The following is a 22,828-nucleotide window of genomic DNA, read 5'->3' as shown; positions in this document are numbered from 1 at the left end:
TCACTAGCAGATCAGAGGCGGCTACCTATAGACAGATTAGGAATCACTGGCCACTTTAAGGAAATGGATCACTAGCCACTTTAATAATGTCTCCATATCTTGCATTACTCATCTCATATGTATAAACTGCACTCTATACTATCTTAGTCACTTCAATTGTGCGTAAATATTGCATCACCCATCTCATATGTACATACTGAATTCTATACTATGCCACTATCTTAGTCCAACGTAACTCTGACATATGTATATATTCTTAATCCATTCCTTACTTAGATTTGCGTGTATTTTGGGTAACTGATACATATTACTTGTTAGATATTTCTGCACTGTCGGCGCTAGAAGAACAAGCATTTCGCTACACACGCAATAACATCTGATAATTACGTGTATGTGACCAATACATTTGATTTGATTTTGATTTGAACTCTTCAAAGTTGGCTTCATGGTGAAATCCTTGTGGTTTCCTTCCTCTCTGGCACCTGAGTTAAAATATGCCTGTATTTTTGTAGTGACTGGGTGTATTGATACACCATCCAAAGTGTAATTAATAACTTTACCATGCTCAAAGGGATATTCAATGCCTGAAGAAAAAAATATATATATATAAACTTACCCATCAACCAATCGGTGCCCTTCTTTGAGAGGTATTGGAAAACCTCTCTAGTCTTTGTGGTTGAATCTGTGTTTGAAATTAACTTCTCGACTGAGGGACCTTACAGATAATTGTATGTGTGGGGAACAGAGATGAGGTAGTCAGTAACAAATCATGTTAAACACGATTATTGCGCACAGAGTGAGTTCATGCAAATTATTATGTGACTTGTTAAGCTCATTTTTACGCCTGAACATATTTAGGCCTGCCATAACAAAGGGATTGAATACTTATTGACTCAAAACATTCCCGCTTTTCATTTTTTATTTATTAGAAAAAAATAATTCCACTTTGACATTATGGGATATTGTGTGGAGGCAAGTGACAAAAAAAAACTTTCTGAAGGCACTGTACCACCATTGGATCCAAGTCATTAGAGTATTCACAGCAAATATCCTGCTGTGGAAGGTGTGAAGAAAATATTGTATGTTTACCACAGATTGTGTTGCATGGCAAAATGAGACTTGAATGAATCATGAATTCCATCTCTATGTGAAGTATGTAGTTCAGAGAAGTGTTTTTGCATACAAAAAACCCCCCACATATGCTAAAAAAATAGAGTAGCAGTACAAAAACATGGAACAGAAGGTTTATAGAACATTTAATTGGATGCCAAATAAGAATTAGAACAAAGCAATCCCATATCTGAAGAGCACATACAGTGGCAAGAAAAAGTATGTGAACCCTTTGGAATTACTTGGATTTCTGCATAAATTAGTCATATAATTTGATCTGATCTTCATCTAAGTCACAACGATAGACAAACACAGTGTGCTTAAACTAATAACATACAAATTATTGTTTTTTTTCTTGTCTATATAGAATACATAATTTACACATTCACAGTGTAGGTTGGAAAATATGTGAACCCCTAGGCTAATGACTTTTCCAAAAGCTAATTGGAGTCAGGAGTCAGCTAACTTGGAGTCCAATCAATGAGACGAGATTGAAGATGTTGGTTAGAGCTGCTCTGCCCTATAAAAAACACTCACAAAATGTGAGTTTGCTATTCACAAGAAGCAATGCCTGTTCTGAACCATGCCTCGAACAAAAGAGATCTCAGAAGACCTAAGATTAAGAATTGTTGACTTGCATAAAGCTGGAAAGGGTTACAAAGGTATCTCTAAAAGCCTTGATGTTCATCAGTCCACGGTAAGAAAAATTGTCTATAAATGGAGAAAGTTCAGCACTGTTGCTACTCTCCCTAGGAGTGGCCGTCCTGCAAAGATGACTGCAAGAGCACAGTGCAGAATGCTCAATGAGGTTAAGAAGAATCCTAGAGTGTCAGCTAAAGACTTACAAAAATCTGTGGAACATGCTAACATCTCTGTTGACGAGTCTACGATACGTAAAAAACACAAAACAAGAATGGTGTTCATGAGAGGACACCACTGAAGAAGCCACTGCTGTCCAAAAAAACCATTACTGCACGTCTGAAGTTCGCAAAAGTGCACCTGGACGTTCCACAGCGCTACTGGCAAAGAATTCTGTGGACAGATGAAACTACAGTTGAGTTGTTTGGAAGGAACACACAACTCTATGTGTGGAGAAAAAAATGGCACAGCACACCAACATCAAAACCTTATCCCATCTGTAAAGTATGGTGGAGGGAGCATCATGGTTTGGGGCTGCTTTGCTGCCTCAGGGCCTGGACAGCTTGCTATCATTGACAGAAAAATGAATTCCCAAGTTTATCAAGATATTTTGCAGGAGAATGTAAGGCTATCTGTCCACCAATTGAAGCTCAACAGAAGTTGGGTGATGCAACAGGATAACGACCCAAAACACAGAAGTAAATCGACAACAGAATGGCTTCAACAGAAGAAAATACGCCTTCTGTAGTGGCCCAGTCAGAGTCCTGACCTCAACCTGATTTTAAAATGTTGTGGCATGACCTTGAGAGCGTTTCACACCAGACATTCTAAGAATATTGCTGAACTGAAACAGTTTTGTAAAGATGAATGGTCCAACATTCCTCCTGACCGTTGTGCAGGTCTGCTCCGCAACTACAGAAAACATTTGGTTGAGGTTATTGCTGCCAAAGGAGGGTCAACCAGTTAATAAACCCAAGGGTTGACATACTTTTTTCACCCTACACTGTGAATGTTTACACGTTGTGTTCAATAAAGACATGAAAACGTATAATGGTTTGTGTGTTATTTGTTTAAGCAGACTGTGTTTGTCTATTGTTGTGACTTAGATAAAGATCAGATCTACTTCCTAATAATTTGGTCTATTTTCACCAATGCAGTATTGTAAACACATCATTCGTGGCCGGTGTGTGCTTGTTTGCCCATAACCCGTTGTAGAGAAATGTAATCATTGAATATTGTAAGAACTTTCATTGTCTGTTTATATGCCCCCTTTATTCATCCTACGGTTCTGACTTGTTGTACAGGGAGTACACTGTAAGAACGGCCCACGTTCTGAATTCTGTCGCTGTACATTTCAAAAGTGCTGAACAAATAGTTGTATTGCCTACGTCCGTCGTTGCTCACTCATTAATGTCTTAATCAAAATTACAGATTGCCTCTTATCTGCTTGTTGTCCCCTTATGCCATAGTTTGTACATCTCAATTGTTAGTAGAAACCACATTTGTTTAAGCAAGTCAGCCATATCAGCTATGTTTTTTTAAAAGGCAGTAAATGAGTTTGTGTGCACCGTTTGTCACCGTTACAGTGCAATTAAATGTATTATTTAGTGTTGTTGCGTAGTGGCTTTGCTGGCAAGTATCACACATTTTATTTTATTTTTTTGCCCCACCAGGATTTACATGCTAAAATCGCCACTGCTAGCAAGCTGGCCAACATTAGCCAGTTCCCCGGACGCCGAAGACGTGGATGTCGATTATGGCAGCCCCCCGCACCTCTCTGGTTCAGAGGAGTTTGGTTAAATGCGGAAGATACATTTCAGTTGAATACATTCAGTTGGACAACTGACTAGGTATCCTCCTTTCCCCTAGCTTGGGTGCTTGACTGCTGTTGTTAGATCAGAACACTCGGATCAACCCTACTCCTCCGCCAGAGCGTCCAGTGTGCGCGAACGGACAATCTGACAACGCTCTGAGTTTACGAGCGCACTCTGAGCACACTCTGGCAGTCCAGATTGAATTTACGAACACACCCTTAGTATAAACCAGCCTTTAGTCTTGAAATCTTTGGTTTTTTAGTACATGGCCTCACATCTGAATCCTTAATAAAGAGCTGGGTGGGGATAAAGCTTAAGAGGGTGTGAACAATGCTGAATGGGTGTAGACAAAGAAGAGCTCTCCAGTAGGTGTACCAAAACATTCAAGGGCCATTTTCTCAAAAGTGGGTTACAAGTTTATCAACTTTCAAAGCAGAATTGCTTTCCCATTGTACCTCAACTGTAGTGTATGATATACCAATTTTTAGCTCTGAGCCTCTACTTTTATCCAATGTAAAAAAACACAATTTTAAATGTTGCTATATAAGACCCGAATCGAACCGGTCGACAAGTTAATAGGCTATTTATTGTATTTCAAACGTGATATTGAATTCTGCTTGGTGATCAATGGAACCAAATATCAACATTAGAAGGAGATTTATCTTCCGCTTGGATAGTTCCATCTGTGCCACTGATTTAGTCTGGCTTTAATTTTTCAAATTAATCAGTCATATGTTGGATTCACATCTCCATCCCAACCAAAAATCTAAGTTAAAGAATAGGATTAGGCCTAAATCAAACTTAAGTTTAATTTAATTTTCATTTGATTTAATAACTGAGATTTTGGTTGAGGTGGAAACGTGAATCCAACATAAATTATTAATTTGTAGACAAACTGGAATTAATTATTTTTTTCTATTTGGACATAAAGGCATGACAACTGGCTATATTTATGCTGTCATTGCATTTAAAACACAAAATATAAAAATATATTGCCCAATAATTTAATTGATGGGCTAAAATGACACCGTAACATATGTTATCTTTAGGGAAGCACATATCTTTAGGTTGAGATCATGCCTACCAAGCTATTGTCAAGAAACTGTTGTAATTCAACTGTTAACTACCTAACGGAAAGCTAAACCCACAATTAAATCCTAATGACATATCGACATTCACTCATTGATGTTGTACGCAACTTTTACGCATTCATAGAATACCACATTTGTTTAGAATAGATGTAGGTCTAAATTTTTGCGGAATTATAACCAATTAAACCCACAACTTTACCTTAATTCATTCGATATCTGAGGTCCCTCTTAATTTCTTCAGAATACCTGCAGCTCGAATGTAATCCCCTCAAGCATCACATGGCATTCCACCTGTGGCTGTGCTCTCCATCGGCAAATTTTTCTAGCCTATCAAACGACTTTTCATCTATCCATCTACAATTCCATCACACGAGAGCGCGGAAATAATACATTTCTCCATCGCATATAACGTTCTGTACTCACACGTAATTACATGTCCATACTGTGTTTCTGTTAATTTTGACTATTTTTAGACTCCAGCTATAAGAACTCAATTGGATTACGCAGGAGCAATGTGACAAGTGGCGAGGCAGTGCGCAACCAATTGGTGTGGCCAAGTACTCTGAGCAGCGTAAACTGTAGCTAATGGTCGCGCTCCCTTGCCCAGACCTTGCATGCATCAACCAATGGTGGCGTGCGACGTCATCAACTGTGTAATCGACTGACAGATTGCTATAACATATGACGTGGTTAGCTGATACCTTACCTGATAAATACCTTTATAGGCGTTGTAAAATCTGGCAGGAGTCAGCAACGCCTGGGCAGAGGAACGCGCCCAATCTGTCAGTTGAACAGTGAGGTGAAAGGTGAGACAAGTATGTTCAGCTCAGTTCTACTAACCCAAAGTATGTTCAAAATAGGCCTATTTCTTTTTTTTTAAATGAGAACTTCAAAAATCACGCGTGATTGTTGTTTGGCTAAAGACACCAACTCGAGAAACATATGAGAAACATATGTTGACATTGCCAAAGCAAGTAAAATAGATAATAAACAAAAGTGAAATAAACAATACAACATTTACAGTAAACATTACACTTACAAAAGTTCCAAAATAATAGACATTTCAAATGTCATATTATGTCTATATGATGTGCAAATAGTTAAAATAAATAAACATAAATATAGGTTGTATTTACAATGGTGTTTGTTCTTCACTGGTTGCCCTTTTCTTGTGGCAACAGGTCACAAATATTGCTGCTGTGATTGCACACTGTTGTATTTCACCCAATAGATATGGGACTTTATCAACATTGGATTTGTTCTCGAATTCTTTGTGGATCTGTGTAATCTGAGGGAAATATGTGTCTATTATATGGTCATACATTTGGCAGGATGTTAGGAAGTGCAGCTAATTTTCCACCTCATTTTGTGGGCAGTGTGCACATAGCCTGTCTTCTCTTGAGAGCCAGGTCTGCCTTCGGCGGCCTTTCTCAATAGCAAGGCTATGCTCACTGAGTCTGTACATAGACAAAAATGTCCTTAATTTTGTCAGTCACGGTCGTCAGGTATTCTGCCACTGTGTACTCTCTGTTTATGGCCAAATAGCATTCTAGTTTGCACAGTTTTTTTGTAAATTCTTTCAAATATATCAAGCAATTATCTTTTTGTTATCTCATGATTTGGTTTGGTCTTATTGTGTTGCTGTCCTGGGGCTCTGTGGGGTCTGTTTGTGTTTGTGAACAGAACCCCAGGAGCAGCTTGCTTCTCCAGGTTAATACTCTGTAGGTGATGGCTTTGTTATGGAAGGTTTCTCCCTCAATTCAAGGGCTTTATTGGCATGGGAAACATATCTCTCTCCCTATCTCTATCTCTCTCACACACACACTCTGTCTCTCTCTCTCTCCCCTCTCTCACTCTCTCAATTCAAGGGCTTTATTGACTTGGGAAACATCCCTCAATCTCTATCTCTCACTCTCTCACTCTCTCTCTCTCTCTCTCTCTCTCTCTCTCTCTCTCTCTCTCTCTCTCTCTCTCTCTCTCCCTCTCAGTGCGTGTGATTATTATGGCGAGATGAGGAGTAGAATGCCTAAATGCCTCTAATTTGTCATGCATAATGTTGCATGCACTACAGTCAGATAATACCCGCGGGAGGTAGGCTATACAACACTGCAGGGCGTTGCGCTCTTGAATGTCACCCAGTTCTCATCCGCAACCGGAAAACATCGCAAGGTTTCGACGACATCGGTATGAAATAGCAGAAACTGTTTGTGTCACGGAAGCGCAAAGATTAGGTTACGTAGTACACATGTATTTTGCAGATCCAGGCCTGCCAGTGGAAGGAAACGCAGTGGACTCAGAGGTTGTCTTACTAACGAGAAAACGTTATAAGATATTCAAACATTCTGCTGCATATTTAAACGGAAGACCAGAAAAAAACGGAAGACCGTTTTGGAATTACTAACGCGTTCTTTTGGAGTGAGGTGAGTTCCATATGAAACCTTTATAAGATATGTTATTGTTAGCAGTGGGGGAGGGTATTGTCACTGATGGGTCGCAAGGAACACAGAAATTACAATAAATAGCTGCGACCAGCTTGCTGGAACATATTGTCGAGTTTCGGCCTATAGGCCTATTGCAATTTTAAAGACTTGCACCGCCTTAAAAAATCTGGCTATTGGATACTTCTCAATGCGCGATGAATTGAAATGCACACGAGACGCTATAAAATACGCTACATTGTAACAAGACTGTAACTACCTGCTGTGTTACATTGTAACAACTACCTATCCTCGCGGCAGATACTGACAACATAAATGACTTGGTCACGTTTGACATGCTACATTTCTCAAATATGAAACACATGCCCACCATTCGGCAAAGAAATGGGCAATTGACAATTTGCCTACCACCAATTGAGTAGCATAAACTTGTGTTCGCAGGCTTACCTATTCTGCTAGTGCGTCAAGTCGATGTCTATTTAACAAGTGAGAGGTATAGCAGCAGCTTGTGTTAAAATGTAACACTTTTGATGGATGGTGTCGTCAGCATATCTGGATCGAATACATTTCATCCACTATACCTAAAACATTGCCGAATAATTCATCGACGGTGTTATGTTCAGGCAGCTGTCACATCGACATACCCGTCTATCGATAATAAGAACGCTATTAATAATATAATTATAATGATGGTAAATATGGTTATATCACATCTTCCTTTTGACTGTCTATCCATTCGATTAACAACACTTGGGTAAAGATTTACTGTCGCATTTTGATTTGAAAGATGTTGGACACCTTCGTTGGCCATTCCAGCCTAAGGTGTGTCATAGAAGAATGACCTCCATAACACATGCAGCCAGGGGTTATTTGACAAATTGCTTCTAATTCTGATGTTGCTCGTTCTTGCAGTCAGTGGTGATGGGCTTCAGTGTCTTCATTAGCTGGAAGAGTAGGCTGGTGAAAACCACAGATAATGTGAGAAGTCATATTCATCTAGGTTAGATGTAGACGCCAGCTGGGCATTATGGCATGACCGAGACACATGGATTGTTATGCACTTCAGTTATTGCTGTGAATGAAATGGCCCCCGTTTTACTGAAATGCCCCAGACCACGAACTTGTGATTTAGAGCGAGACCTTGAAACAGCAACAGACGATGTAGCCTTCACATGTGGGTGGGCGATGTTGTCCGCGACGACGACATGCTTCATGGCTACAATTCTCAGCGTCCCTCTTATCGCATATTCTCTCAGCTTCTCTTTGAGTCTCTGTGATTTGAATTACCACTCATCTATCCGAGTGCCACATCTAAAGACCAAATTTCATTGTTACACCTTCTACTGCTCCATGGCCCCTGCTTTTAATTAAACCTTGTTGCATACAGTATGTGTTAGTGTTTTTATCCTGTCTGTTAGCTTTTCACAAACGAATTATGATGCAAATGCTCACATTTCCATTGATAATATGAATAAAAATAGTGTCATTTATGTTGTTTTAATACAATGACACGCATATCATTCAATTCAGCCCCTCTGTATAGGCATGGTCATTCAGTTGTTTGCACCGCCATTCATTCTGCTCCAGAGTGCACAATTGCATGACGCGATTGCACGGAGTGATTTCACTTCCCTTTTGTGTCCGTAAAGCATTTTGTTCAAGCTCCTCCAAACCTTTTTTTTTTAGTCCCTCCATCTCATAGCATGGCTTCAGGCCGTTGACATGCCTTTCATCCGGGATGAAATCCCCCCCCCCACACACACACACACACTGAATGCCCCTTCGTGTGAAGAGGAGGGGGAAGGTGGCTGTGTAGGCGTATGGAGGTCAAGTCATGGTCTGTCGCCTGTGCGGCCATCAGCCAGTGGAAATTTGAGTAATGATTTTGTCTTCTAACTCCATATCAAATCCAGCACTCCCTCCCTCTCTTTTCTCTCTCTCTCTCTCTCTCTCTCTCTCTCTCTCTCTCTCTGCCTCACTCATTCCTTCTATTTGCCTGAGCAATGAGTCTTAAATAAACATTTTCTGCGGGCTCAAATGGGCATCAGACAGTGGTGCTAGTTACTCTCGATGTGATAGCTGTCAGATTTCTCTATTGGCTTGTGAGAAACTCTCCTAGCGCTGCCCCATATCTCAGCCAAGCATGCAACTGAAGTGTTTGTTTTTAAGCTGCTATATATAAATGCTAGCAAAGAACTTCCACAAACCTCAGGAAAGGCCTTTTTAAAGCTGTAGAGAAATGATGTACAGTGCCTTCGAACAGTATTCAGACCCCTTGACTTTTTCCAAATTTTGTTAAGTTACAGCCTTATTCTAAAGTTGATTAAATGTTTTTTTCCCTCATCAATTTACACACATTAACCCATAATGATAAAGCAAAAACTGTTTTTAAAAATATTTTTTGCTAATTTATATTAAAAAAAAGTAATATTACATTTAAATAAGTATTCAGACCCTTTACTCAGTACTTTGTTGAAGCACCTTTAGCAGCGATTACAGAATTGATTCTTCTTGGGAATGACACTACAAGCTTGGCACACCTGTATTTGGGGAGTTTCTCCCATTCTACTCTACAGATCCTCTCAAGCTCTGTCAGGTTGGATGGGGAGCGTTGTTGCACAGCTATTTTCAGGTCTCTCCAGAGATGTTCAATCGGGTTCAAGTCCGCTCTGGCTGGGACACTCAAGGACTCAAGGACATTCAGAGACTTTTCCCAAAGTCACTCCAGCGTTGTCTTGGCTGTGTGCTTAGTGTCATTATCCTGATGGATGGTGAACCTTCACCCCAGTCTGAGTACCTGAGCGCTCTGGAGGTAGGTTTTCATCATGTACTTTGCTCCGTTCATCTTTGCCTCGACCCTGACTAGTCTCCCAGTCCCTGCCGCTGAAAAACATCCCCCAGGATGATGCTGCCACCACCAATCTTCACCATAGGGATGGTGCTAGGTTTCCTCCAGACGTGACGCTTGGTATTCAGGCCAAAGACTTCAATCTTGGTTTAAATCAGACCAGAGAATATTGATTCTCATGGTCTGAGAGTCTTTAGGTGCCTTTTGGCAAACTCCAAACGGGCTGTCATGTGTCTTTTACTGAGGAGTGGCTTCCGTCTGGCCACTCTACCATAAAAGCCTGATTGGTGGATTGCTGCAGAGATGGTTGTCCTTCTGTAAGGTTCTCCCATCTTCACAGAGGAACTCTGGAGCTCTGTCAGAGTGACCGTCTGGTTCTTGGTCACCTCCCTGACCAAGGCCCTTCTCCCCCGATTGCTCAGTTTGGCCAGGCGGCCAGCTCTAGGAAGAGTCTTGGTGGTTCCAAACTTCTTCAATTTAAGATTGATGGAGGCCATTGTGTTCTTGGGGACCTTCATTGCTGCAAAAATGTTTTGGTACCCTTTCCCAGATCTGTGCCTCGTCATAATCCTGTCTGGGAGCTCTACGGACAATTCCTTCGACCTCATGGCTTAGTTTTTGCTCTGACATGCACTGTCAACTGTGGGACATTTATATAGTCAGGTGTGTGCCTTTCCAAATCATGTCCAATCAATTGAATTTACCATAGGTGGACTCCAATCAAGTTGTAGAAACATCTCAAGGATGATCAATGGAAACGGGTTGCACCTGAGCTCAATTTTGAGTCTCATAGCAAAGGGTCTGAATAATTATGTAAATAAGGTATTTTTTTAAATGTATTTTTTGTACATTTGCAAACATTTCTAAAAACCTGTTTTAGCTTTGTCATTATGGGGTATTGTGTGTAGATTTGTATTTATTTCACCTTTATTTAACCAGGTAGGCCAGTTGAGAACAAGTTCTCATTTACAACTCTGACCTGGCCAAGATAAAGCAAAGCAGCGCGACAAAAACAACAACACAGAGTTACATATAAAGAAACGTACAGTCAATAGCACAAAAGAAAAATAGAAAAATCTTTGTACAGTGGGTGCAAATGTTGAGGAGTAGGGAGGTAGGCAATAAATAGGCCCTAGAGGTGAAAATAATTACAATTTAGCATTAGTACTGGAGTGATAGATGTGCAAGTAGAGATACTGGGGTGCAAGAGGGTAAGTAATAATATGAGGATGAGGTGTGGCTGTGTACAGGTACAGTGATCGGTAAGCTGCTCAGACAGCTGATGCTTAAAGTTAGATAGGGAGATATAATTGGCAGCAGAGAACTGGAAGGAAAGGCGGCCAAAGGAGGAGTTGGCTTTGGGGATGACCAGTGAAATATACCTGCTGGAGCGCGTGCTACGGGTGGGTGCTGCTACGGTGACCAGTGAGCTGAGATAAGGCGGGGCTTTACCTAGCAAAGACTTATAGATGACCTGGAGCCAGTGGGTTTGGCGACGGATATGTAGTGAGGGCCAGCCAACGAGAGCATACAGGTCACAGTGGTGGGTAGTATATGGGGCTTTGGTGATAAAACGGATGGCACTGTGATAGACTACATCCAGTTTGCTGAGTAGAGTGTTGGGGGCTATTTTGTAAATGACATCGCCGAAGTCAAGGATCGGTAGGATAGTCAGTTTTACGAGGGTATGTTTGGCGCCACGAGTGAAGGAGGCTTTGTTGCGAAATAGGAAGCCGATTCTAGATTACATTTTGGATTGGAGATGCTTAATGTGAGTCTGGAAGGAGAGTTTACAGTCTAACCAGACACCTAGGTATTTGTAGTTATCCACATATTCTAGGTCAGAAGCGTCCAGAGTAGTGATGCTAGTCAGGTGGGAGGGTGCGGGCAGCAATCGGTTGAAGAGCATGCACTTAGTTTTACTAGCATTTCAAAGCAGTTGGAGGCCACGGAAGGATTCTTGTATGGCGTTGAAGCTCGTTTGGAGGTTTGTTAGCACAGTGTCTAAAGAAGGGCCAGATGTATACAAAATGGTATCGTCTGCATAGAGGTGGATCAGAGAATTACCAGCAGCAAGAGCGACATCATTGATATATACAGAGAAAAGAGTCGGCCCGAGAATTGAACCCTGTGGCACCCCCAGAGACTGCCAGAGGTCCGGACAACAGGCTCTCCGATTTGACACGCTGAACTCTATCTGAGAAGTAGTTGGTGAACCAGGCGAGACAGTCATTTGAGAAGCCAAGAAGAATGAGGTGATTGACAGAGTCGAAAGCCTTAACCAGGTCGATGAAGACGGCTGCACAGTATTGTCTTTTATCGATAGCTGATCTGATATTGTTTAGGACCTTGAGCGTCGCTGTGATTGAGTTTTACATTTTTTCAAAATTCATTTTAGAATAAGGATGTAACATAACAAAATGTGGAAAAAGGGGCAAGGTCTAAATACTTTCAGAATGCACTGTAAATTATCCAAATGTCATTGCTTTTTACACTCATTGCAGCCTATGTCAATCAAATTCTCAATGCTGCCTATGTCAATCAATCAAAAAAAAACTATGGCTTGGAATGTCCAGGTAATAAGCTGATGAAATGCTAGTACTTTAAAAAAAATCTTCCTGCTGTCTTCTCCCTCTTTCTTAGGTCTTGAGACAGAAGTTCCACTTGGATGCCCAAAATACACACTTTGTCCAGATTTCATCATGAATCGGAATAAGCGTGAAAAGGAGTTTTACAGTTTAGATGTCGGTGATTCCACTTTTACGGTTTTGAAGCGCTACCAGAATTTAAGACCCATAGGCTCCGGAGCACAGGGGATTGTCTGGTGAGTAGACGGACCTGTGAATTAGACAGGAAAAGAGATGCGCTGTAGCCCAGTACTCATTATCAAGTGGCTATGTTAGAACTGCGTGTGTTACGTTGGAAAATAACATTATCTAACATAACCATTTGATAGCTTTTTAAAAAAAATGGCATTGGAAGTCAATATGATATGTTATTAGCTGTTGCAGGTTGTTTGTATGCCATTGGTCCAGTATTAGACTTCAATCACTTGAACCCTGTTATTGATATTGACCTAGGATATGGGAAAGTGTGAACAACTCACATGCCTCCTAGTTTAAAAAAAAAAACATATTTTATTAAAAAAGGATTAAAGACATTGATGTTTGGCCATGCTTGCCTTCTTCAAATTGCATCATGCCGTATGGACAAACCTGTTATATTTTGTGTTTCCCAGCTCAGCATATGACCACAACCTTGAACGCAATGTTGCAATTAAAAAACTCAGCCGACCTTTCCAGAACCAGACCCATGCCAAAAGAGCTTACAGAGAACTGGTGCTCATGAAATGTGTCAACCATAAGAACGTAAGCTATTTTCCCTCTCTCTGAACCTGCGATAGCAAAAAGGGGGAGTGCAAGTGGGAAAGGGAGTTGTAAAAATGTCTCTCGTTTTCACGACAGCGATCATTCCAGAATGCTGCTATCCTCTTGTAGCTTTTACGCGAGCTCTTGGCGTTCACATTTTTTTCAAATGTTCAATTGCCTATTTTCTGTAGCGTTATCCGTTTTATCCTGCTGTTTTAGTGCACCCTTATGCAGTGTGTTGTCACCACCGAATGCGGTGTCCTTCCATACGCTGCTCATAGACCCATGATGCACTGATGCGTTTTGTAACCCCACAGATTATTGGCTTGTTAAATGTATTCACGCCACAGAAGACACTGGAGGAGTTCCAAGATGTGTAAGTAACGTCGCCGTTGCCCTTGGTTTTATATAATATATGCTCAGTGTTCCCTGGTAGGCTGTAGTGCTGAAGTGGCAGGAAGTATATACAACAATTGTTTTGTGCGGTGTATGGTAGTTGGGGTCGGGGTCCATTGTGGGATAACGGATTGGTTAGTATGTTGCGGTGCATGGGACGAAATGTGATTTCATTCTCCGAGCGGAGGGTGGAACTGTGAGAATCTCTGTCTGCCTGATTGGAGCTAAAAATAAAAATGAACAAATCATAGCCTGAGGGTATACGGACAGTTTTGCTATGATGGAGGAGGCAGCCTGTGTGTGTGTGTGTGTGTGTGTGTGTGTGTGTGTGTGTGTGTGTGTGTGTGTGTGTGTGTGTGTGTGTGTGTGTGTGTGTGTGTGTGTGTGAGACATAATCGGTGTGCATTCTTGCATGTGCTTGGGTGTATCAGCGTGTGTTTGTCTGTGTATGCATTTGTTTGTGAGTGTGTACGTGTCATCTCACCCACCCTTCCTTCCCTCTCCTCTGTATCCATCCCCAGTTATATTGTGATGGAGCTGATGGATGCCAACCTGTGCCAGGTGATCCAGATGGAGCTGGATCACGAGCGGCTGTCCTATCTGCTCTACCAGATGCTGTGTGGCATCAAGCACCTTCACGCCGCGGGCATCATACACAGGGTAGACGCACAAACACGCACGCCTTGCCTAGCCTGACATTTCTAGAGAGTTATCCACCCATCCCATATCTCTAAACCATGTCCTCTCCTGACCCCACCCTCAGGATCTGAAACCCAGCAACATTGTGGTAAAGTCGGACTGCACACTGAAGATCCTGGACTTCGGATTGGCCAGGACAGCGGCCACAGGCCTCCTGATGACCCCGTATGTGGTGACCCGCTACTACCGCGCCCCTGAAGTCATCTTGGGCATGGGTTACCAGGCCAACGGTGAGTGAGTGACCGATCATCAGAGCTGCGCGTGCTGCGGAACGCTGCCTGTCGCATGCTCCGCCCACAATGTCCTAACACCCACCCACCCTCACAGCCACACCACCCTCCCGTGTCAGTGTCACAGTCGGAGGTGACGGTGGCATGCCTGGCTATGCATTGTGGGTTCCTTTCCTCCTGTGTAGAGAGCCTGTACACAGCGGATGTAGCGCTTGTGTTTTCTAAGAGGCCGCCCAGAGACGGTGCAGCCGGACTAGATGTCAGTGGGAATCCAGTCACGTGTGGATCCACTCGTTCACTTTAGTGCGCATGCCTTTAACAATGAACATTTTCTGCAAGAATGTCTTATGTGCAGATGTGATGGGGCTTGATATCTCCGAATCATTGGACTGGGTTTGTTGTGCGATGAAATTCAGTGCTCAAATACGGGGGAAAAGTTTATTTAACTTCAACTTCAACTGCTTGGAAATATGGGCATCCCTGTACTCTTGACCAAAAATGTCCCAAACTTTCCTGCTGACTTGTTGCTTTGCTTATTTTCTTCTCCTTCTTTCTATGCTACACATATCTAGTGGATATATGGGCTGTGGGATGCATTATGGCAGAAATGGTTCGCCACAAAATCCTTTTTCCAGGAAGGGATTGTATCCTTGTGCTGCTTGCAGTAGTTCAGTTCAGCATTTGAAAAAAAAAAAAAAAACGTTGCCGAGTTTCTTTTTGAAGCCTTGCTCATTACAATGGATCGCAGAGATCATGTCAAAGAGCAACTGTCGAAATTCACCTCTCTTCTGATATACCTGACACCTCCTCACCCACTTCTACCCCCCACACCTTCACTCTATCCCCCCCGAGCATCCATCACTGTAGCTTGAAGCACCTCTGACTCACACATCAAGCACCTGAAATAGAATGGTTTGCTCTTTTAATTTGTACCAAGAAATGCAATTGCAAAAGATACCCTCTTATCTCATATTATTGTTTGACGTTCTTCTTCAAAGATAAACAGCCGTTTGGGCCGAAAATATGAAATGGACACTGTCCTAACACAGAATATCTTATGTGCTGTGTATGGTGGACTGGTAGTGCTTTTATCAATTATCTAAAATTGGCTTTTGTCTATTAAATTGATGGTATTCATTTACCCCACTGAGAGTCTTGAGGGTGGCATGTAGGCAGTTCTCTGGCCCTCTTCCACTTTGGTTAATAATATGCCAGAGAGTGAACCAGAAAACCCACGCCGTTTCATGATGCACTGCTTAGTCGGACACTGACAGCGGTTTGACGTGAGAGTTTGCATGCGCTCATTTTCTTTGTTTGCATTCACACACGTCACCTTGTCTGCATCGTTATTCGTTCCTTGTTTTGTTTATTTTTCATTTATTTTATTGCTTTGAGTTCTGCATGCTAATTTTATTGTCATTTCATTTTTCAGTTGATGTCTGGTCTATTGGCTGCATCATGGCAGAAATGGTCCGAGGTAGTGTGTTGTTCCCAGGCACAGATCGTATCCTTACCTGGACCCTCATCGTCCCTCCATTGTGTGTGTGTGTGTGTTTGTATGTATGTGTGTGCAAATTTGTTTGTTATGTGTGTGTGAAAATGTGTGTGTGTTGTGGTGCTGAGACCGTCCTACTGCATACAAATTAATTTCCATTGGGTATTTGTGAATGGGTTTGTACCATAGAGATAGATCGAGGACTCTAGTGCTCAAAAGCCCGTTTTAGTATCGGCAGCGCCATTGAGGACTTCCACCATTTTGAAGTAGTCAACTGTGTGGGACTTCCTATGGGTTAAGGAAGGATCACATAATTCCGTCCAGGTCACCAGGGATCAGCCAATTAATTACACTTGTGAGGAAACATTCTATAACTTCAGATGGAAGTAAATCACCAACCTTGGCTTATTCAAATACCTCACTCTAGGTGGCAGTATGCACCCTTTCAGTTTGTTTGCCAACTCATACAACTAGTAGAAGAAGAAAATTCACTACTTCAAAATTGAGATGGCCTCAATGGCGCTGCCCGTACTCTCACAGACTCCATAATGGGACTGATACCATGATGCGATGTCTATGGTTTGTACCTGTCGGAGGCTGTTTCAACTGAAGGGAAAACTGTTCTGATCACTTCACCTCATTATACAGTCTCACAACGAGACTTTCGGTTCTGTTTTCAGTGTTTTGTGTGCCTGTCTCATGGGAGAAGAGACGATCAAACAGCTTTCCCTTGATTACTCAATCACAGTTGCTCAACAAAGGCAACAGTGAAAGAAAATAGCCTTCATGTGTTCAGTGTCCATAATTCTCCACGACAACCGATTTCTTTATACTAACTACAAACCCAAAACTTTGTCAATCGTCCCCCTTGTGAAAAGCCCCTGAAAAGCCCTGTGCAGCGTTTTTCTTACATGTTGGAACGTCAGATATTGATCAGTGGAACAAGGTGATCGAGCAGTTGGGGACTCCCAGTCAGGAGTTCCTGATGAAGCTCAACCAGTCGGTAAGGACCTATGTGGAGAACAGACCCCGCTACGCCGGGTTCACCTTTGAGAAGCTCTTCCCTGACGTCCTCTTCCCAGCCGACTCGGAGCACAACAAACTGAAAGGTAAGCGGGGAGAGCACACCCCCCTGTGGGACACCCAAAGCATGAAAACTGCAGTATTGTGTGTCATTGTGAGGTGCCTGTTGTGAGATGCAAAATGTCTCCTACATGTTTGTATGACTAAAATATTCTAAATCTATAGACATTTATTTGCTGAATATAAGTACATTACGTGCCTAACACGTTCTCTGATATATGCTAACTAATAGAGTCCAACTTACTTATGTGATCAATTGTTAATTCCACAGAAAGTAGTCAAGTTAGATGATGATTAATGCAGTCTTTTATGTAGTGGTTTGAAGCCTTACTCTGCTTTGATTCTGATCATGTTTGACTAAGGGACTCTATTTTGGCACACTACACTAATTTATCAGCATAGTGAATGTCAGCCGAGTCGACTTTGCCCATGCCATTAATTTCTCTTAATTGCCTCGCAGCAAGTCAAGCCAGAGACCTATTATCAAAGATGCTGGTAATAGATGCATCCAAACGGATCTCTGTGAGCGAGGCTCTCCAGCACCCCTACATCAACGTGTGGTATGATCCAACTGAAGTGGAGGCGGTAAGCACTTACTTGCTCATTATGTGGGCGTGTAGGGGTGGTTCTTGTGTTGTCTACTCTTATGTTAGATAATAACATGACTCTTCAGGTCTACTCTGTGTGTGTCTTAATGTGTGTGCACGCTTCTAAAAAACACATTTAGTTGTGGTTCACAGTAAGAGGGACCATGAAAGCCCTGTGAGTTTGCCTGCCTGCCAAAGGCTTAGGCCACATCAGATGATAAACGTCTCTGACGGTTTATCAGGCCATCGCTGAAAGCAGGTGCTCTGGATTTGACTTCCATTGACAGGCCGGTTGTCATCACAGAGATTGCACTTGGATGTGTCAACCTGTTTTTCCCTCAAGTCACGAAATCTCCACCTCGGCTAACGTGCAGTGTGTGGGTGAAGAATGAGATGTTGCACTCCCCTCAGTCACTCACCAGTCCTCAAAACGGACAAAAATCGGCCTTGAGACCTGTAGATTTGGCAGCAGTGCAGCAGCGCCTTGCACACATTTGAATGTGACTCAGCCAAGTGAAGAGAAGGTCATCAGTCCCCGTGTCACCCCACTTACAGTATGCTCTGTCCTGTTCCTGTTGCAGCCCCCACCGTTGATCACTGACAAGCAGCTGGATGAGAGGGAACACACAGTGGAGGAGTGGAAAGGTACAGTAGAGAAAGCGAAGCCATTTTGCTTACCCATGCTTTGATGCATACACTGAGCACTTGCATACACTGAGCACTTTTAAATGTTTGCACTATGTTACATTACAATCGCACATTACTCTACGAAGAATCTACATCTCACGATATACTTGTGGGACATTTAATATTAATATTTGAGTGTTATGCAGGTTTTCCCCTTTGCGTGTGTGTCTGTTTGTCCTAACAAATCCCTGTATCCTTTGCCTGCCTCTGTCTAATCTAAACCTGGTCTGATGATTTTTGACAGAGACCCGTTTAACAGAGCCCTGTTTATTGACTCTATTCTCAAGTGTCGACTCCGTGTCACGTCATGCTTGCTGTGTTGCGGTCTGTCATGCTCTTCTTAGGTTTATGTCTCTTGTCTAAGGTTGCAAAATTCCCCAACTTTCCCAAAATTCCTAGATTTTCCAAAATCCCGGTTGTAGGATTCCCAGATTTCTTCCTTATTCCCTCCTGATTCCAGAAATCTTCCAATCCGGAATTCTGGAAAACCTGAGTTTTGGTGAAGTTATCGGAAGTTGCAACTGTACTTGCTCTCTTTACCAAATGTTGTGTTCCATCACAGATTTGATATACATGGAGGTCCAGGACTGGGAGGAGAGAACGAAGAATGGAGTGATCCGGGGACAGCCAGCATCTTTAGGTTAGTTTAGAGCGTTGTCTCTATGGGGAATGAGCACTCCCGTTCTGATTATAGCTTATAACTATGGCCCAGTGTTTTTCCTGGTCAGGTCCCGTGGTCAGGAAAAACTCCTCGTCCTAGAGCACTGTGGGAGGAACAAATTGAGACGGGCACTGTCTCTCTGCCCATAATCGGCTTCTGCTCCAGATCCGACTTGAAGGACCATGTTCATTTCTTTAAGAAACGTTCCTCTTTTTCTCTCTGCTAAAATGCCATAGCCTAACCAGAAATCATTTGTGGTTCAAGTCTGACTTGATGCCCCTTCTATGTTTCTCCATACATGTAGCACAGGTGCAGCAGTGAGCAGCAGCTCCCAGCAGTACCCTTCTGTATCGTCCACGTCCGTCAACGATGTGTCCACCAACCCCACCCTGGCTTCCGACACGGACAGCAGCCTGGAGACAGCCTCTAACACGGACCCACTGGGCTGCTGCAGATGACTATCACCCTGCCCTGGGCCCTGTCCCACCGGTCCCTCCGCTTGTCTTCAATGGTGTAGAGTTTAGGCCAGTTTCACCTTTTTTGTAATTATTTTTTTATCCTTTATAATTTCCCCCCGAAAACTACTGCTACAGAGTTATTTGAGTTATTTTCTTTTTGAGTCCAGGCTGTAATTTATTGTGGCATATCAATATTTTTTTAACCTGAGAATGATTTCACTACGCTGTGGTTTCGACCGCTGGTGAGAATTTGAGAACATCTGTAAAAGCTTTATCAAAGCTTTTTTTTTGTTTTTAGTTTCATCAACTTTTATTTCAAGATACTGCTATTTCAACTGGCCATATTGATGTTGAATGAGTTTGTACAGATTTTATGGTAAATATATTTTTTCCAATTTGAGTTTGCAGTAAGCCATTTCAACTATCATTTCATTGATGTGTAATTTTAGTACTCCCCTTCAGAATAGTTTCTCTCTTTCATATGGGATTTTGTGTTTTAATGCATATATCCATTGGATTGAATTTCGAGAAACTTTAGAACTGTTTTTCTCTTGTGAGTCTACTTCCTTGTAAAAAATCCAAGTTGATGAAACGGCTTTCTTTTTTTTCTCTTTGTTCTTTGTTAGTTTAGTCTTAAAATATCTCAAAATGCTGTTTGATTCCTGAACCATTTTTCATTTTGGTAAGAGAAGAAATGTTGTGTATTGTTTTCAGTAAAAAGTTTGCCTGAATTTTCTTTTCATATTTTATGGGTATTCCAGTATATGATCAAAAGGATGCAGATAGGTCCAGAAAGGAAACAACTCAGAAGATGTTGATAATTTTAAGATGGTTTAATGTTTTAATTTTAATTTTGTCAGAGAGCTGAAGGCACTTCTTCCTCTGCTCTGGTCAGTTATTCTCCAGTGGTTCTTTTCTCCACGTGGCTTTTGCTTTGACAGTGGGGTTATGTTAAACAATAGGACAGAGAAATATGGCAGTGGCACTACTGTACAGGTGTATGCTGAGAAGCTTTGTGAGAAATGGGATGTGACTAGTTAGAACACGTGACTTGTGAGGAGTCCTATGAAGACTGCGCTTCGGTTCAGTCCGAACATGGACATAGAGAGGGCTTGTGTATGTGGTGATGTTGATTTGTCTTTGGAGGGATGGAGATTTTGCAGGCTGCAAAAGCAGAAACAAACTATATACAAAAAAATCGGATCTAATTTTATTAATGTAATATAAATATACCTTAATGATTTTGTTTTTATGGTTGCCAACGTGCTGTATATTGAAAATGTCTAATTTGGAAAATGATGAGTGTAATAAGCTGAATCTCAGAGAAGGTATTGGCTAGGCCCTTTGCAGAAGGTGTATGCATGTGTGCACTAAATCTATTTCACACTAAGCTTAGTACAGTACTTCACAAAATAATTACTGAACCACCACGAAATCCAAGTTAATCAATGATTCTGGACCGTATGCAATAATAGTGTCCCTCCAGTGTATTCTTATTTTTTATTATTTTGCTTTTAAAAGGGAAAAGTGCCTGTAGTTTGTCAATCGTTCATTCCTGAGTATCTAGGAAGAGGAGTAGTCGTCATGGTGTGTATACTGTAGGTTATTTAATGGTTTCTGATAAGGACTATAGTAGTTTCCACAAATAAGTCAATCACATTTTGAGGCCGTTATCAAAAAAATGCATTGTATATTTTTCTACGGCATCGGTATGACCCTGAAGTTGGAGACTACGTTCTGTCAAGCGGATGATGTATGCTTTAGAATATTTGAGCGCATAATATACGTTTGAAATTGTTTCAGAAAGGGGCTGTTTTAGGTAGGTCTTTCATCAAAGTAAAATACTTTTAAATTGTTTTATTTTTTATTTTTTTTAAATATAACAATCACTGGTAGGCGTGTGTGGTTTGCGGCTTTACTTTGCATAATGAGAATGTGCTTGATGATTTTAGGAGGGAAGATTTCTCTGGCCTAATTTCCTCGGTTTTATATTAAACCAAATGTATTTGCGCTGAATGGTAACTATGGCTGTGGCAGTGTAGATGTTATGTGGTGGTGTTGAATAATTCCTGTCCTAAATAGAGTCATTTCAGAATGTAAAATGTAACCTAATGGATTATTTGGCAACTTGACGTGTTGTGGAAGGGGAAGCAGAATAACAGCCAATGAGATCTATCCACTATTATAGAAGCTGTGTTATAACACAAGAACACAATTAATCAAGACAAGATATTTTTTTTATTTTGTTATTTTTAAGTGGTCTTAATTTTGTTAGCCCGGCATTATTGGGGATACATTTGGAATTTGTAGACTTTCTTTTGATTTTTGTATCACATCTCTTGAAGAAAAAAAAAGTATCATCATGATTTTAAGTAAGCTTTGATGAACTACCTCACTAAATTTCAATAAGTTCTTGGATACTTAGTTGCCCACATGATTAGCTATTGAAGACATGTGAATACAGATTCCGTTATTTATTTATTTGAAAGTGTACTGTCAATGTTAGGAAACTTCTAGTTTTGTACATTATGAATACTTCACTTAGAAGTAAAGATAATTGTTTATGTACATTTCCTTTAAAAAAAAAAATCTTTTTTTTTTTTTTTTTACAGTTCATGTGCAATACCTTCCGCAAAATGTGCTAGGAGTAAACTAAGTGATGGGTCTAGCCCATATTAGTTTGTATGTTTCTGAAGGTAGAGAAATGTTTGGTACTGTCAATCCATGTTTTCCTTTTTTTATGAATTAGGATGATTCTGTATGACTTTAACCTAGTCATGATGTTACGTAATCGGTCCTATACCAGCCCAATCTGTGGCCGGAGGGAGCAGAGAGAAGGGAGTACACCATGCGTGGCCAATAGATTTTGATCGGTAGGGCCAAATAAAGATAAATAAAAGTTAAAAAAGATAAGTAATGCCTAAAAACAAAGTCATATATATGGTGCTGGTTTGTTATGTTTGCTAGTGAAGCCAGCCATGCAAGTAGTTAAGAATTCTTGGCTCTGTGCATCTTGGACGACAGCCAATGAACAGTGCACTACTCGAATAAATGCATTGGGATCTGATGATACCCCCCCCCAAAAAAAAAAATTAAAATATGTACTGCAAATAAAAGAAACACAATTTGAGTCATGCATTTGTAGGTTGTTTTTGTACATGATCTTGAGATTTTGCATAATTTGGTGGTATAATGAGTACACACCAAGTGCTAAGTGTAAGATG

The 22,828-nt window shown here is 41.3% G+C and overlaps 2 protein-coding genes across 7 annotated transcripts in view; one reads left to right on the top strand and one right to left on the bottom strand.

Moving 5' to 3' along the window:
• The window catches only part of LOC106589347 (FERM and PDZ domain-containing protein 2), a 42,682-nt gene extending 37,483 nt beyond the window's left edge, over positions 1-5,199 (bottom strand). For all 4 annotated transcript variants that reach the window (XM_045710254.1, XM_014179193.2, XM_045710253.1 and 1 more), the window contains exon 1: positions 4,854-5,199. The gene's annotated coding sequence lies outside the window, so the exon portion shown is untranslated. The remainder of the gene's footprint in view (positions 1-4,853) is intronic.
• Positions 5,200-6,778: 1,579 nt separating this feature from the next.
• On the top strand, positions 6,779-22,734 carry LOC106589346 (mitogen-activated protein kinase 8). Of its 3 annotated transcripts, none has more exons than XM_014179190.2 (12): positions 6,779-7,074; positions 12,584-12,764; positions 13,179-13,308; positions 13,626-13,684; positions 14,226-14,364; positions 14,468-14,633; positions 16,066-16,137; positions 17,055-17,237; positions 17,672-17,796; positions 18,380-18,443; positions 19,048-19,125; positions 19,456-22,734. In XM_014179190.2, the coding sequence occupies exons 2-12, from the start codon at positions 12,643-12,645 to the stop codon at positions 19,602-19,604; spliced, it is 1,287 nt and encodes a 428-aa protein (XP_014034665.1). In that variant the 5' UTR covers positions 6,779-7,074; positions 12,584-12,642; the 3' UTR covers positions 19,605-22,734. The 3 variants fall into 3 exon arrangements, with proteins under 3 accessions (XP_014034665.1, XP_014034667.1, XP_014034666.1); XM_014179192.2 differs by having other exon boundaries at positions 19,451-22,734; XM_014179191.2 differs by lacking the exon at positions 16,066-16,137 and adding an exon at positions 15,206-15,277.
• Positions 22,735-22,828: the final 94 nt, after the last annotated feature.

The sequence above is a fragment of the Salmo salar genome, chromosome ssa28, assembly GCF_905237065.1.
Source record: "Salmo salar chromosome ssa28, Ssal_v3.1, whole genome shotgun sequence".
NCBI classification, from domain to species: Eukaryota; Metazoa; Chordata; class Actinopteri; order Salmoniformes; family Salmonidae; genus Salmo; species Salmo salar.
The sequence above is the reverse complement of the archived record's forward strand: the minus strand, read 5'-3'. Positions and strand labels throughout refer to the sequence as shown.